Source organism: Scylla paramamosain, chromosome 29 (genome assembly GCF_035594125.1).
Source record: "Scylla paramamosain isolate STU-SP2022 chromosome 29, ASM3559412v1, whole genome shotgun sequence".
NCBI lineage: Eukaryota > Metazoa > Arthropoda > Malacostraca > Decapoda > Portunidae > Scylla > Scylla paramamosain.
The window spans coordinates 3,398,096-3,412,797 of NC_087179.1; the positions used below are offsets into that span (position 1 = coordinate 3,398,096).

General features: G+C 41.4%; 1 protein-coding gene across 6 annotated transcripts in view; it reads right to left on the reverse strand.

Annotated features, from left to right (window-relative positions):
- Positions 1–14,702, reverse strand: part of LOC135115178 (glycosaminoglycan xylosylkinase-like) — a 183,227-nt gene that overhangs the window by 35,725 nt on the left and 132,800 nt on the right. For 5 of the 6 annotated variants that reach the window (XR_010275840.1, XM_064031681.1, XM_064031678.1 and 2 more), the window contains one exon: positions 10,883–11,077. The exons of the other annotated variant lie outside the window; for it this stretch is intronic. Coding sequence is in view for 4 of the 5 variants with exons in the window: in XM_064031681.1 (XP_063887751.1) it covers positions 10,883–11,077 (195 nt within the window). In the remaining variant the exon portion in view is untranslated. The remainder of the gene's footprint in view (positions 1–10,882; positions 11,078–14,702) is intronic. 6 annotated transcript variants of the gene reach the window in all.

Below are 14,702 nucleotides of genomic sequence, written 5' to 3' on the forward strand. Positions count from 1 at the left end.
ATGCTGGACTTCAATGAGGTCAATGCGTATGTAATGTCTCACAGAGGTGATGATGCCAACAATGTGTGTAGCAAAACCCTAAAGGAATTGAGACAGAAGAGTAGAGCCTCAACTGTTGTGGATTTGAAGTCAGTCTATCTACAGATTTATGTTGCCAAGAGGCTGTGGAAATACCAGCTGGTAAACTATAAAGGGAAGACATTCCTTAACCAGACTAGATTTTGGGTTAAGTTCAGCTCTGAGAATCATAACAAGGATCCTCAGAACAGTACTAAAGGAAGAGAAGGGAATGGAGACTGCAACCAATTCCAACATTGATGACATATTGGCCAAAAATTCTTACATTGATAACATATTAGTCAACAAAACAAAGACTTCAGTATCAAAGGTTGTGAGTCACCTGCAGCCTTATGGATTGGACACAAAAACAACCTGAGCCACTGGAAGGAGGAACTGTCTGAGGTCTGAAACTAGTACAATAAACCCTCAATATAACAAACCTCTATTTACCATATTTCAGGCATTATGACCCCTTTAATGCTGCTGGCTGCCTTCTCTCTCTCTCTCTCTCTCTCTCTCTCTCTCTCTCTCTCTCTCTCTCTCTCTCTCTCTCTCTCTCTCTCTCTCTCTCTCTCTCTCTCTCTCTCTCTCTCTCTCTTTGTGTTAACTTATCTGAGAGAGAGAGAGAGAGAGAGAGAGAGAGAGAGAGAGAGAGAGAGAGAGAGAGAGAGAGAGAGAGAGAGAGAGAGAGAGAGAACATAAGAACATAAGAACATAAGAAATAAGGGAAGCTGCAAGAAGCGACCAGGCTTACACGTGGCAGTCCCTGTATGAAACACTCCTACCTATTTCCATCTGTTATCCCCATCCATAAACTTGTCTAATCTTCTCTTAAAGCTCTCTAGTGTCCTAGCACTAACTACATGATTACTGAGTCTAACTACATGATTACTGAGTCTAACTACATGATTACTGAGAGAGAGAGAGAGAGAGAGAGAGAGAGAGAGAGAGAGAGAGAGAGAGAGAGAGAGAGAGAGAGAGAGAGAGAGAGAGAGAGAGCACTGTTATCGGCCACTGTCAAGATCACTGATTAACACACAACCACAACTCCTCTCTCTCTCTCTCTCTCTCTCTCTCTCTCTCTCTCTCTCTCTCTCTCTCTCTCTCTCTCTCTCTCTCTCTCTCTCTTTGTGTTAACTTATCTGAGAGAGAGAGAGAGAGAGAGAGAGAGAGAGAGAGCACTGTTATCAGCCACTGTCAAGATCACTGGTTAACACACAACCACAACTCCTCTCTCTCTCTCTCTCTCTCTCTCTCTCTCTCTCTCTCTCTCTCTCTCTCTCTCTCTCTCTCTCTCTCTCTCTCAATATAGCAAATTTTCATGGAGTTATGTGAAGAGAAGAGGAGAGGGTGTAAACTGGGCGAGTGGCATGTAGTTATGTGAAGAGCAGAGGGTGTAGAAGATGGGAAGATGAAGTTGGAAGGGAAACTGTTGAGATATGCAAGATATTGTGAGGTGAGAAAGGCATGGAAACCTAGTGAAAAGGAGATGGTATGTAGACAGGTCGAAGAAAGGAGTTGTTTGGTGTGATGCAAACAGTATTGCAACAGGGGTGATACTGGAAATTATGGGTGAGATTGTTAAGGATGGTGTATGGTTGCAGTAAAAGTGATGAAAACCACATCAATATTGCAGAGCTGGATGCTGCATTGAAAGGTGTCAATCTAGCACTGAAATGAGACTTGCAGGATATAGAGTTGTGTATGATTTCAGCCAGTGTTTGTTGGCTGAAGTCAGTGGTGACTGCTGAAAACAGAGTTCAGATGAAAGGACTCTCCAAACTGATTGTGAAGCATCGTTTGGGGGTTCTGAAGAATTTGATAGAGGAGTTTGGGGTCAACCTGCACCTACTCTTTGTGGCATCTGAGAAGAACAAGGCAGATATATTAACAAGAGTGAAGAAAGCATGGCTAGTGGCTGAGGAAGAGTTACAGAAGCAACTATGGTATGCTGTGTAGGAGTCCTAAGCATTGAAGATCTGCATCAAATGCACCACATGGAGGTAGACAGGACATTGTACATAGTGAGGAAGGTCGATCCAGCAATCACAAGAAACAAGGTCTGCCAGGTAGTGAGGTAGTGCAATAAATGCCAGTCAATTGATCCCACACCAGTTGTGCACGAAGCAGGGGAGATTAGAGTGCCCAGCAACTGGAAGAGACTGGCAGTAGATGTGACACACTATAGACAGAGAATCTATTTATCTATAGTTGATTGTGGCCCTAGCAGGGAGGAGGGAGCTGAGAGCAGAAAATGTTAAGGAAATCACAAGAGTACTGAATTAAATATTTCTGGAGAGAGGCCCTGTTGATGAGGTCCTTATGGATAACAGCACAGCTTTCCAGCTGCAAGCTCTCAAAAAAATATGCTTGATACGTGGAATATTGGTCATTACTTTAGAGCTGCATACCAGCCAAGCAGAAAAGAATCATGGAGAGGTATCACTGGACAATCAAAGTCATGGGAGAGAGGGCTCAGCTGACACCTATGCAAGTGGTATTTTGGTATAATATGTTGCTGAGGACAGGATGAGATGAGGTGACTGTTCCACAGAGGGCAGTGTTCAAGTATGAGAGATGACACCCAAATGTAGTGCCAACAAGGACTGGAGGTGAGGAAGCTGCATCTGTACAGATTGGAGATCAGGTGTGGGTGAAGCCATCAAATGCAAAATGTATGTCACACTGGGGAAGGGGCACTGACTGATATGTATTCTTGGAACAATGTATCTGTCAATGGGATGCCACAGCATACCTTGAACATTAGAAGAGTTATGGATACATTGCAGGAGAATGAGAAGAAAGAAGCAACTGGAGAAGATGAGATGACAGAGGCACCTAGTGAAGAGGAGAGTGTAGTGAGGCAGTCTCTGCGGGATAGACGACCCCTGGTGTGGATGAGCCAAGTAGGGGATGGTCCTCAAAGGGGTGATGGGACAGAAACACTGGGGAGCAGTGTGGAAGTTTAATCACAATACTTTCTTCACACACTTCACACAAGATACCAAAGACACAAATAATACACATTTATGCAAGGACACTGCCACTGAAGCTTCTCTGTGTCCTGTGTCAATGTGACACAGGAAAACACTAACACACACACACACACACACACACACACACACACACACACACACACACAACCTGTCACTAGGGACGAACGAGAAGAAGGTGAGGGCACTTCATCGCAGTGGCAACCGAGATGACAGCCAAGGCAGAACAGGTGTGCCTAGTCTTGGTACCAAGTCTGTTCTGATGGAGCTGGATTTACAGGGTCTGTAAATAACCTTGGAAAGAGGCTACAAGAAACCTACACACACACACACACACAATGAAACTAGGCAGAGCTTCGAAACCTTGGGACAGGTTTAGCTGTTTGAAGCATCCACACACTCTAAAACAGCCAATGAATCGAAGCTTTGGGACAGGTGCCGGTGAGCTAACCTTTTCCTGCACTCTCAGGTGGTGGAAGGGGGAAGAGTACCAGGTTCTTCTTCTTCTTTCCCTCCTTTATTTCAACCAGATAGCACCACTACTATCATATCTATTTCTAAAGCTGAACGCTTCGCTCAAACCTTTGCTAAAAACTCTACCTTGGACGATTCTGTGCTTGTTCCTCCCTCTCCTCCACCCTCTGACTACTTCATGCTACCTATTAAAATTCTTCACAATGATGTTTTCCATCCCCTTGCTGGCCTAAACCCTTGGAAGGCTTATGGTCCTGATGGGGTCCCTCCTATTGTTCTCCAAAACTGTGCCTCCATGCTTGCACCTTGCTTAGTCAAACTCTTTCAGCTCTGTCTGTCAACATCTACCTTTCCTTCTTGCTGGAAGTTTGCCTACATTCAGCCTGTTCCTAAAAAGGGTGACCATTCTAATCCCTCAAACTACCGTCCTATTGCTTTAATTTCCTGCTTATCTAAAGTTTTTTAATCTATCCTCAACAGGAAGATTCTTAAACATCTATCACTTCACAACCTTCTATTTGATTGCCAGTATGGGTTCTGTCAAGGCTGCTCTACTGGTGATCTTCTGGCTTTCCTTACTGAGTCTTGGTCATCCTCTTTTAGAGATTTTGGTGAAACTTGCTGTTGCCTTGGACATATCAAAAGCCTTTGATAGAGTCTGGCACAAAGCTTTGATTTCCAAACTACCCTCCTACAGCTTCTATCCCTCTCTCCGTAACTTCATCTCAAGTTTCCTTTCTGACAGTTCTATTGCTGCTGTGGTAGACGGTCACTGTTCTTTTCCTAAATCTATTAACAGTGGTGCTCCTCACGGTTCTGCCCTGTCACCCACTCTCTTCTTATTATTCATTAATGATCTTATAAAGCAAACTTCTTGTCCTATCCACTCCTACGCTGATGATACCACCCAGCACTTTTCCACGTCTTTTCATAGACATCCAACATTTCACGCAAGGAAGCCACAGACTTCTGATCTTTCTAAAATTTCTGGTTGGGGCAGAGCAAACTTGATATTGTTCAATGCCTCAAAAACTCAATTCCTCCATCTATCAACTCGACACAACCTTCCTGACAACTATCTCCTCTTCTTCAATGACACTCAACTGTCCCCCTCTTCTACTATGAACATCCTTGGTCTGTCCTTTACTTATAATCTGAACTGGAAACTTCACATCTCATCTCTAGCTAAAACAGCTACTATGAAGTTAGGCGTTCTGAGACGTCTCCGTCAGTTTTTCTCACCCCCTCAGCTGCTAACTCTGTATAAGACCCTTATCCGTCCATGTATGGAGTATGCTTCACATGTCTGGCGGGGTTCCACTCATACTGCTCTTCTAGACAGGGTGGAATCAAAAGCTTTTCGTCTCATCATCTCCTCTCCTCTAACTGACGGTCTCCAGCCTCTCTCTCACCGCCGCAATGTTGCATCTCTAGCTGTCTTCTACCGCTATTTTCACGCTAACTGCTCTTTTGATCTTGCTAAATGCATGCCTCCCCTCCTCCCGCAGGCTCGCTGCACAAGACTTTCTTCTTTCTCTCACCCCTATTCTGTCCACCTTTCTAACGCAAGAGTTAACCAGTGTTCTGAATCATTCATCCTTCTCTCTGATAAACTCTGGAACTCCCTGCCTGCTTCTGTATTTCCACCTTCTTATGACTTGAATTCCTTCAAGAGGGAGGTTTCAAGACACTTATCCATCAGTTTTTGACTACTGCTTTGACCCTTTTATGGGACTGGTATTTCAGTGGGTTTTTTTTTTATTGTTTCTTTGTTGCCCTTGGCCAGTGTCCCTCCAACATAAAAAAAAAAAAAAAAAAAAGTTCCCCTGCTCCTCCTCAGCTCATTTAGGTGGGAGTGGTGTTTCATCCCTTACATGGCTCCCCAAATGAAGAGTCTACTCCAGGTAGGCTCTACAGAGAAACACCACTTAAGAGAGAGAGGTGAGTGAGGAGGAGTGGAATTAAGTGAGAAGAGTGAGGAGTGGAGGTGAGCAAGGAGACTGAGGAGGAGTGAAAGATGGCATGTCATCCATCATCTATGAAGTAGTGATCTTAAGATCAAGGGGGTGTGTGATGTGATTAGTGTGGATGAGGAATATTGACAACTCAACGTGGAATTTTAAGCATTTCTGTAAATATTTGTAAAAAGAAAAAAAAATGCTTGACGAATTGGTAACAGTGTCTTGGTGGTGCATGTGAGAAGATGATGGGGGAGTTTAGTGGTCAGCCAGCAGGGTAAAGAGACATCAGATGTTGGAGGCCATGTTTGGGAAGTTGTGTTCTAGGGAGCTCCTGTTTGTTAAGGTTTCTGGTGTTAAAGGCTTGGTAAGATTTTGTTGATGAGGTTTGTGACTGGTTGTGCCGATCTAAAAGATGAAACAACGATCAGCTGATGTGCTGATTCTGCCCCACAAACCAGATGAGGTGATAATCCTGTTATATTACAGTTTGTTAAATGACAAAAAAAAAAATAAATAAATAAATAAAATAATTCCTGACAGATTAACATCACAGCTGCAACCTCTGAATGTGTGTATCAATAAGACTTTCAAAGTCCAAATGCATCAAGAATGGACAAAGTGGATGGCAACATTAGAGAAGGAACTGATGTCAACAAGACCGACATAACGGCCATCACTACCACAGGTGTGCCAGTTCGTGAAAACAACATGGGACGCAGTTGACCAAGATATAGTGGTCAAGTCTTTCGAAAAATGTGGGATCAGCAATGCTATGGAAGGCATGGAGGATCAAATCCTATATGAAGATGATTGTGAAAGTGACAAAGCCAACACCAATGGAGAATTTTCTGGGTTTGAAAATGAGTTTTCTGAATTTGAATATCATGATGAGACTGATGATTAGGAATATTTCCTCAGTGAATGAGAGGTGAATGTCTGTGACTCCATGCCTTAATTTTTATATATTTGCATTACTATGGTTTCTCATGGTTTCTCATCATAGAACTTTGTTAAAATTATATGAAAAATTTACAGTACAATATTTTTCAAATTTTTTGGTTCCATTATATTTCCATTTGAATCTTAAGGTTAATATTAAATACTGAGTGGCATATCAGGTTTTCATGTGTCTCTGAATCCTTTTACCTATCATACATTGTTGATTGGAGTCCCATACCAATATAAAAAAAATATATATATATGATTTAACTTGTCATAGGTCATTACAGATGGGAAATATTGGTAAGTTTTATAAGTTTGAATATACTTTAGAAATCATTTCACAAATTTCCATGTGTGCAAACACTACTAATTTGGCTTTATTATTATTTTAATAAATTTTCACTTAAGGTCTGTTGCTAGAGTATGGTATATAGCACTGGGCTGTCTTGGCACTCATAGGACAAATTTGGACCATCTTAAAGAAAAAAATAAATAAATAAAAATAAATACAAAAAAAATAAATAAATAATAATAATAAAAAAAATAAATGTTTTGGTGGCGAGGATGGCTTTATTAATGATTCTCAGGCCATCACTACTGCACAACTAAATTTTACCAGCAGCTTTTCCAAGCAGCATGATATCTAAGTGTTATGATCACCTTAATTCTGGGGTGAGTGGATTGCTCCTCTCTGTGTCACTCTGGAAGGGTTTCCTCACTAGATCAGTGATTTCCAAACTACTCTCCTACGGTTTCTATCCTTCTCTCTGTAACTTCATCTCAAGTTTCTTCTCTGACCATTCTATTGCTGCTGTGGTAGACAGTCACTGTTCTCCTAAATTTATTAACAGTGGTGTTCCTAAGGGTTCTGTCCTGTCACCCACTCTCTTCTTATTATTCATTAATGATCTTCTAAACCAAACTTCTTGTCCTATCCATTCCTACGCTGATGATACCACCCTGCACTTTTCCACGTCTTTTCATAGACGTCCAACCCTTCAGGAGGTAAACATATCATGCAGGGAAGCCACAGAACACTTGACTTCTGATCTTTCTAAAATTTCTGATTGGGGCAGAGCAAACTTGGTTTGTTCAATGCCTCAAAAACTCAATTCCTCCATCTATCAACTCGACACAACCTTCCAGACAACTATCCCCTCTTCTTCAATGACACTCAACTGTCCCCCTCTTCTACACTGAACATCCTCAGTCTGTCCTTTACTTATAATCTGAACTGGAAACTTCACATCTCATCTCTGGCTAAAACAGCTTCTATGAAGTTAGGTGTTCTGAGACGTCTCCGCCAGTTTTTCTCACCCCCCCCCCCCAGCTGCTGACTCTGTACAAGGGCCTTATCCGTCCATGTATGGAGTATGCTTCACATGTGTGGGGAGGTTCCACTCATACTGCTCTTCTAGACAGGGTGGAATCAAAAGCTTTTCGTCTCATCAACTCCTCTCCTCTAACTGACTGTCTTCAGCCTCTCTCTCACCGCCGCAATGTTGCATATTTAGCTGTCTTCTACCGCTATTTTCATGCTAACTGCTCTTCTGATCTTGCTAACTGCATGCCTCCCATCCTTCCGCAGCCTCGCTGCACAAGACTTTCTTCTTTCTCTCACCCCTATTCTGTCCACCTCTCTAATGCAAGAGTTAACCAGTATTCTCAATCATTCATCCCTTTCTCTGATAAACTCTGGAACTCCCTGCCTGCTTCTATATTTCCACCTTCCTATGACTTGAATTCCTTCAAGAGGGAGGTTTCAAGACACTTATTCATCAATTTTTGACCACTGCTTTGACCCTTTTATGGGACTGGCATTTCAGTGGGCATTTTTTTTATTAGATTTTTGTTGCCCTTGGCCAGTGTCATTCCTACATAATAAAAAAAAAAAAAACACTCTTAACAGTATCTTATGAAGAGTTCTGTGTCACTAAATTGATTCAACACATCCTTTCTGGGTAAATAATTCCTGACCTGAAGGTATTATGGGGTGGCCATCTTGGTAGTGGGAGTGCCTGTCATAAACCACTAAGACAGGGTGGACCCAGTCTTAGTGTGGAAATTTCCACTTGTATCACACATATCAATGCATTATTAGTTTGTGTTGAAATTTATATATAAATTGTAAAGTTATATTAAAGAGTAATTAAGGTTAATCTAGTACAAACTAAGTATTAGTTATTAAATTAAATAAATCCAAGGTATAAGTGCACAAAAGATATATAGCTTTTGTTTCTGATGTAGCAAGGAAGCCAGAAGGCAGGTAGCCTGCCTGCTTCAGTAGCAGTCGCCGCCCAACAACCACTATAACAAGTCTTACTAAGGCGTATTCTTGCCACTTAGTTAAATTTGCTAAATTAAAAATAAATTAAAAGCTTGGAACCACTGGACAATCTCAAGGAAGCTGTCTTAGCTATGAAAACACAATCAGCCACAGGCCTGGAACACCAGTAACTCCAACTCACCACCAATCCCAACTGACCCAAACTGTAGTTTTCATCTACTTATAATTATATTTAGTGATACTTCCTGTGATTATGTGTTAGTTGGGAGACAACTGGGTCAGTAACAAGATCAAACAGTTCCCACACCTAGCTTTGCAAATTGATTTATTATAGACATGTGCAGTTTATGACAAGAATTCACCATTCTGTCCTAGCTATGACATATTTCATAGCCAAGACCCACTAGAACTGCTTTGCAAATATGGCACCTGATCCTTCTTTTGCAGCCAGATTTCATATTCATACTTCTAATCCTCTATGGCAAATTAGCATACAAGAGCTAATGCCAGGTTACAGGGTAATACCTTGGTTTAAATGGACATACACTGAGCTAAGTATCTACCAGCACAGGCCTGCCACTTATAGAGTACTTAGCTGTATTTTCTGAGTAAAATATTCATCTGGTGTAGTGCTATGCTGAATGATGATGAGTGGTGAACTGCTCTTGCTGTTAACTGAGGTATAACTGTCTTGAATGGGAGCAGGAGTATAACTCCAGTCACTCCTTGAGTGTAACTGACTCTCCACAATTGAAGCAGGTTGACAACAGTTTTGTTCCGGGAGTGTGAACCTGCTCAACCCAGATCCTCACTTGTTTGGGTGGATTTTTATAATCAAATTGAAATTGTTAACACCATCATGAATTACCCTGCTGGAAAAATAGTTCCAACAGGGAGATTGAGAGTTATAGAGGTGTTGGAACATTAGTTCCAACATCTCTACAGCCACACTGATCTGCTCACACCACCACTTACTACCTTTGTTCACACCACCTCTAACCCATCTCATCCCATGCACCTGCTCCACACAGCCCAAAGCTGCATTTTAAGACACTGCCACCCTTGTTCCACATTGCCCACTTCCCAGTCTTTCATTACATTCCAGTCATTCATCTTTTCCTGATACTCTACTGTCTTTCCCCTCTTCCCTAACTTAATCGCTTTGTCTTACCCACTTATTGAACCTTTACCCATCCACTATCTACTCTGAACTTTTCCTAGACAAGGTAATGGTCTGACATGCCACCCCCCAGCTCCTACCTGCACCCTCACATCCAATAATCATTGTATTACATCCTTGACACATTCACAAAGTCCATCATTGCTTTATCTACCATTTCTCCATTTACCTGCCTCATCCATGAACAGTTTGTACACCAATAGATATCCTTGCTCTTAAACACTGTGTTCAGTCATCGGTTCTTGCTCCATGCATAATTCCAGCAGTTTCTCCACACTTTCATTTCCACTTATTTCCAGCATTTAAATTGCCAACAGTACAACATTTATTCTGTCTCCAAAATTCTATATACACTCACCTACCTTGCTCCAAATATTTTCTCTCTCTCTACCTGATCCCTCTTGCTACCTGGACCATAAGCACTAACAAAACCCACAACTCTTTCCTGAACTTTACTCTTCTCACATTACTCTCAAGGACATTTCTTATAAGGCCTTTCTATACCCTTGGACTTAAAAGCAGAGCCATGCCCTCTCTTCCTCTCCCTCTCAACACACCTGACATCCTTCCATTCACACATCCTAGCATGCATTCACCCCTTCCTTTCAACTTTGTTTTACTCAATGCCAGCATATCCAATTTCATTCCACAAACATTCTTTCAATTATCTCCCTTTTACCTTCATCCACACCACATCCATCCACATTCATTACTCCCACATTCATTTTTTTTTGTTTTGACTGTTGGTAAGAATAAAATACAGAGAAGAGGTTCCTAGCCCATTCGCTTTTTCCCTTTTAACCATCTCTGCAGGGGATACAGTGGCAGTATTGTTAGCCCCTGCCACACATATAATGATAATAATAATAATAATAATAATAATAATAATAATAATAATAATAATAATAATAATAATAATAACAACAATAATAATAATAAATTGATTTGTTAAAAGTCATCAATACATTGGAGTATCTAAGTATACCTTTTTCCATTGTCCAGGAGGATGACGGCTGACTCAAGCTTTCCAGCTATGACGCTGTAGTGATGTCGATCGCCATTCTGTATAAGGTAGTCAAAAACAGCAGCGTCCATGAGGTCCAATAGACGAGGGGATTTGTCCCAACTGTAAGGTACATGCTGCCTTACCTCCTCACAGTAGCCTGGCTGCTCCTCCCACCTGTAACACCATAATACCTCCCTTAGCCCCTTAGTGCTGTATACTCCATCAATACTGACACCAACTTATACATGAGATCAACATTAGAAGATTGTTTCCTGAAGTATAACCACTGTTGGGAAATCATATATGCATAATATACATATATGATTTAAAGTATTTTATTTAAATACAGTAAAACCAAGTTCATCCAGATTAAATTAGAGAGGGTGCTAGTGATATAAGATTATTTTATACTTAATAAAACAAATAAATAAAAAATCAATTAGTTGTTTTATCACCCATCAAAATAAGGACACAACAAAAAATAAATACAATTCAGCATACACCTGCAACTACAGCTCAGTCACTTGCAGGAAGAAACATCAGGTTAGGGGAAGGGGCGGGAGTGCTGCAAATTTGTTATTGACCCTCCCTGTGTTCCCTCTACCCATTTCCTCATCTCAATAGCACACAGTGCAGTTGCAGCTTGCACTCTACAGACAACCCTTCTTACTATTAACATTACACGTTACATCACTACAAACATTCATACACTTTTCACCAAAATTATTCTCATGGCTAGTAGCAAGCAGCCTAGAAGTACCAGTGAGGAAGGGGAATGGAAACATCCATGGCATTTCTTTCAGATTTAGATCTGAGGTGTCTCTGTAATATATTCTGTAAAATATGTGATTTTAGATTTAATTCTGAATCTGGGAAACATTTCCTCAGTTCCTCCAAACATCACTGTCAGAAATCATGTCATCTTGAGATATATCTGAAAATTACCAAGATAAAGTAACAAAATAAAGTTCATTGGAAATCAAAATTAGAATTGTGAAGTATTGTATGTAATAGTATTGTCTGACAGAGGATCAGATAGCCTTTTCTCTTTCAACATTAAATCTCACAGCATTACCTCATGCATATTTTGTAGTGTTTATTCTAATTATGGATTGCTAAACTCAAACTCAGGTGTCCATGTTTCTCACTTTGCCTGGAATGTTCTAGGACAAGCTCAGGCAGCAATAAGCCACACAAATATAACACTCCACTATTTGTCCAACTAGGTGGTTATTCTCCTCAGGATTAATTCTTTGGCGTAAATACACCACAGTGCTTCCTTGCTTTACTGAGATCTCAATAGAACCCACAAAGTTAGAAAATGTCCAACTTTCCTTTGTCACAGACAAGAAATGAACACAAGAACAAGACAGGAGTGAGGTGCAGGTTCGCAGTGAGTGTCTATAAGTGCTGGCTGGAGAAGTGGTAGGTCCAATATGCATTTATTAAATTTAGTTAGGTTACATTAGGTGAGGTTAGGTTAGGTCTGGTTAAGTCAGGTCAGGTCTGGTTAGGTCAGATTATGTCAGGTCATGTCAGGTCATTAGGTTAGTTCAGGCTAAGTTTGCTCGGATCAGGTCAAGTTAGATGAGATCAAATTGGGCCCAGTTTGATATGCTGGGAGTGGTGTCATGGAGTGCACTTGTGATTGCCTGGCAGAGCACCATCCCTCATTTTCATTTCTACAGTACTTTCTTTATTATAGGTGTTGCATGCAGTGAAATAGAAAGATGGAGAAGGAAGGGGAGAGAGAGAGAGAGAGAGAGAGAGAGAGAGAGAGAGAGAGAGAGAGAGAGAGAGAGAGAGAGAGAGAGAGAGAGAGAGAGAGAGAGAGAGAGAGAGAGAGAGAGAGAGAGAGGTGAAGAAGGCAGAGATGAAGGGAGAGAAAGAAAGTGTTGGGCTGGCAAATCCCGCATGCAATGGCCATCTGTCAGATAGGCCATTAAATATATTTCATTTTCCTTCTTTCTCTTGAGTGCACCATATCAAATGTACTACCATTTGGGGAAGTAGAATGTAATGAACATCATGCTGCAGTTGAATTGGTACTAGCCCCTTCAGGGAAGTGTAGCAAGCAAACTTATTGAAATGCTTTTCTATCTCATTGTTTGTATTGTGTGAGGGAGTGGGGTGTGTCCGTTGTGTGTCATCCCCTTGTTCTTCCCCTGTACCTCTCTCTTCTTTGTCATGTGACTGCCCCCTGTGGGAGCTACAGGCCAGCGTAGCACCCCTTCTCTGTACTGTGGGTGACCAGCATCCACAGAGATCAGACGTCCATAAGGGAGGCAAGGCAAGGCACAGAGACAGAAAGGGAATATAGATTACAGGGCTTTTAATTTAATCATACATTATTTGCTTAGTGAACCAGTAGTCCCTGCTGATATAGGGAAGTGGCAGGAGCCTCCCTAAGCCTTCCTGTGCTGTTATGACCCCCTTGATAGAAATATTATCACCGACTCCCTGGTTTTGTCTAGGTATCTGGCATAGTGGAGAGAGTTTGCCAGCTCTCCCTTTTTGTCTGTGGGTTGCACATTCCTGTGTCAGTATTATTTTCGTTATATTAAATGCTACTGGGTTTCATAGTTCCTTTTAATGGCCATGGACCCAGAGGATATAAGTTCTCTGCTGTCCTGTGTAGTTTACTCCCTTCTCAGGCCCTGCCAGCTCATGGGTGGCAGAGGCATGTCTTCCAGGAGGCTATAAATAACACTGATCCACAGGAAGCTAAAACAGTCAGTGGATGTGGGTGGCCAGTCTTGTGGGAGGTTGCTCACAGATTATTACAAACCTCTTAGGTGTGTGGCCTTTGTTGTTATTGTCCCTTCCTAGAACATGGCTATTGATTCTTTCCCAGCTGTTGGAGCAACTTTGCAGTTGTGGTGTTCCCTTGCCTGTTGGGGGTGAAACAGACTGGTGACCTCAGTTATGTAATTCACCACAGGAAGCCAGAGGGAGCCTATGGAAATGAATGTGAGCTATGTACTACTCTATGTAGGAGGCAGAGTAGGGAGGCTGGCCCAAGTAGTGGCAGCCGAGAAGAGAAGCGGAACTTGGTGTTATGACCATTTGTTGAAAGGGTGCAAGAGACTGGAGGGATCTTGTGATCCATAATTGGGCCCTGCACTAAGTTACACATGTAGTAACTTAGGGAGGCTCACTGAGATAAAGGCAGCTGTGAGAGGGTGGGATCTGTAGCATAATATAGGGTTTTTTTTTCCCTGCCTAAATATTTGATGCTTTTTCAAAAGATAATGTTTTTTTATTGATACAAACCATGGAAGTGAACATTTTCTTTACATTTTCAGTGTGATACCAAATATAAAAACAATTTTTATGAGTTTACATGGAAAAAACTATGTTCTTATGAAAAAGCATCATATATTATGCAGAAAAATCAAACTTACCCTGAAAAATAGATCTTATCAAGATTGACGTTTACCATTAGTGTGATGAATGTAGCATCTATATCACAGTTTTTATACTTGAGAGGATAGAGATTACACTAGTCCTCCCTGAAAATCTCTCATGGGCACCCCACTCATCTAGTCATTTTGAAAAGTGAATGCTGGATGTAATCCATTCAAAGTGGCCATGTAATTCTCTAGAATGTGAATATTGCACAATAATCCAGACAGAGGAAGATATTAGTTAGGTGTACAAGATAGTAGGAGATAACAGTATGGATTCCCAGGTGATTTAGTGCTGATAAAAACCTCAGCCAGTCACCAACCACCAGGATACATGGAAGGATGCCTCCAACCTATGCCTAGGACCCACTCAGCCTTCTCTGTTCTTTCTG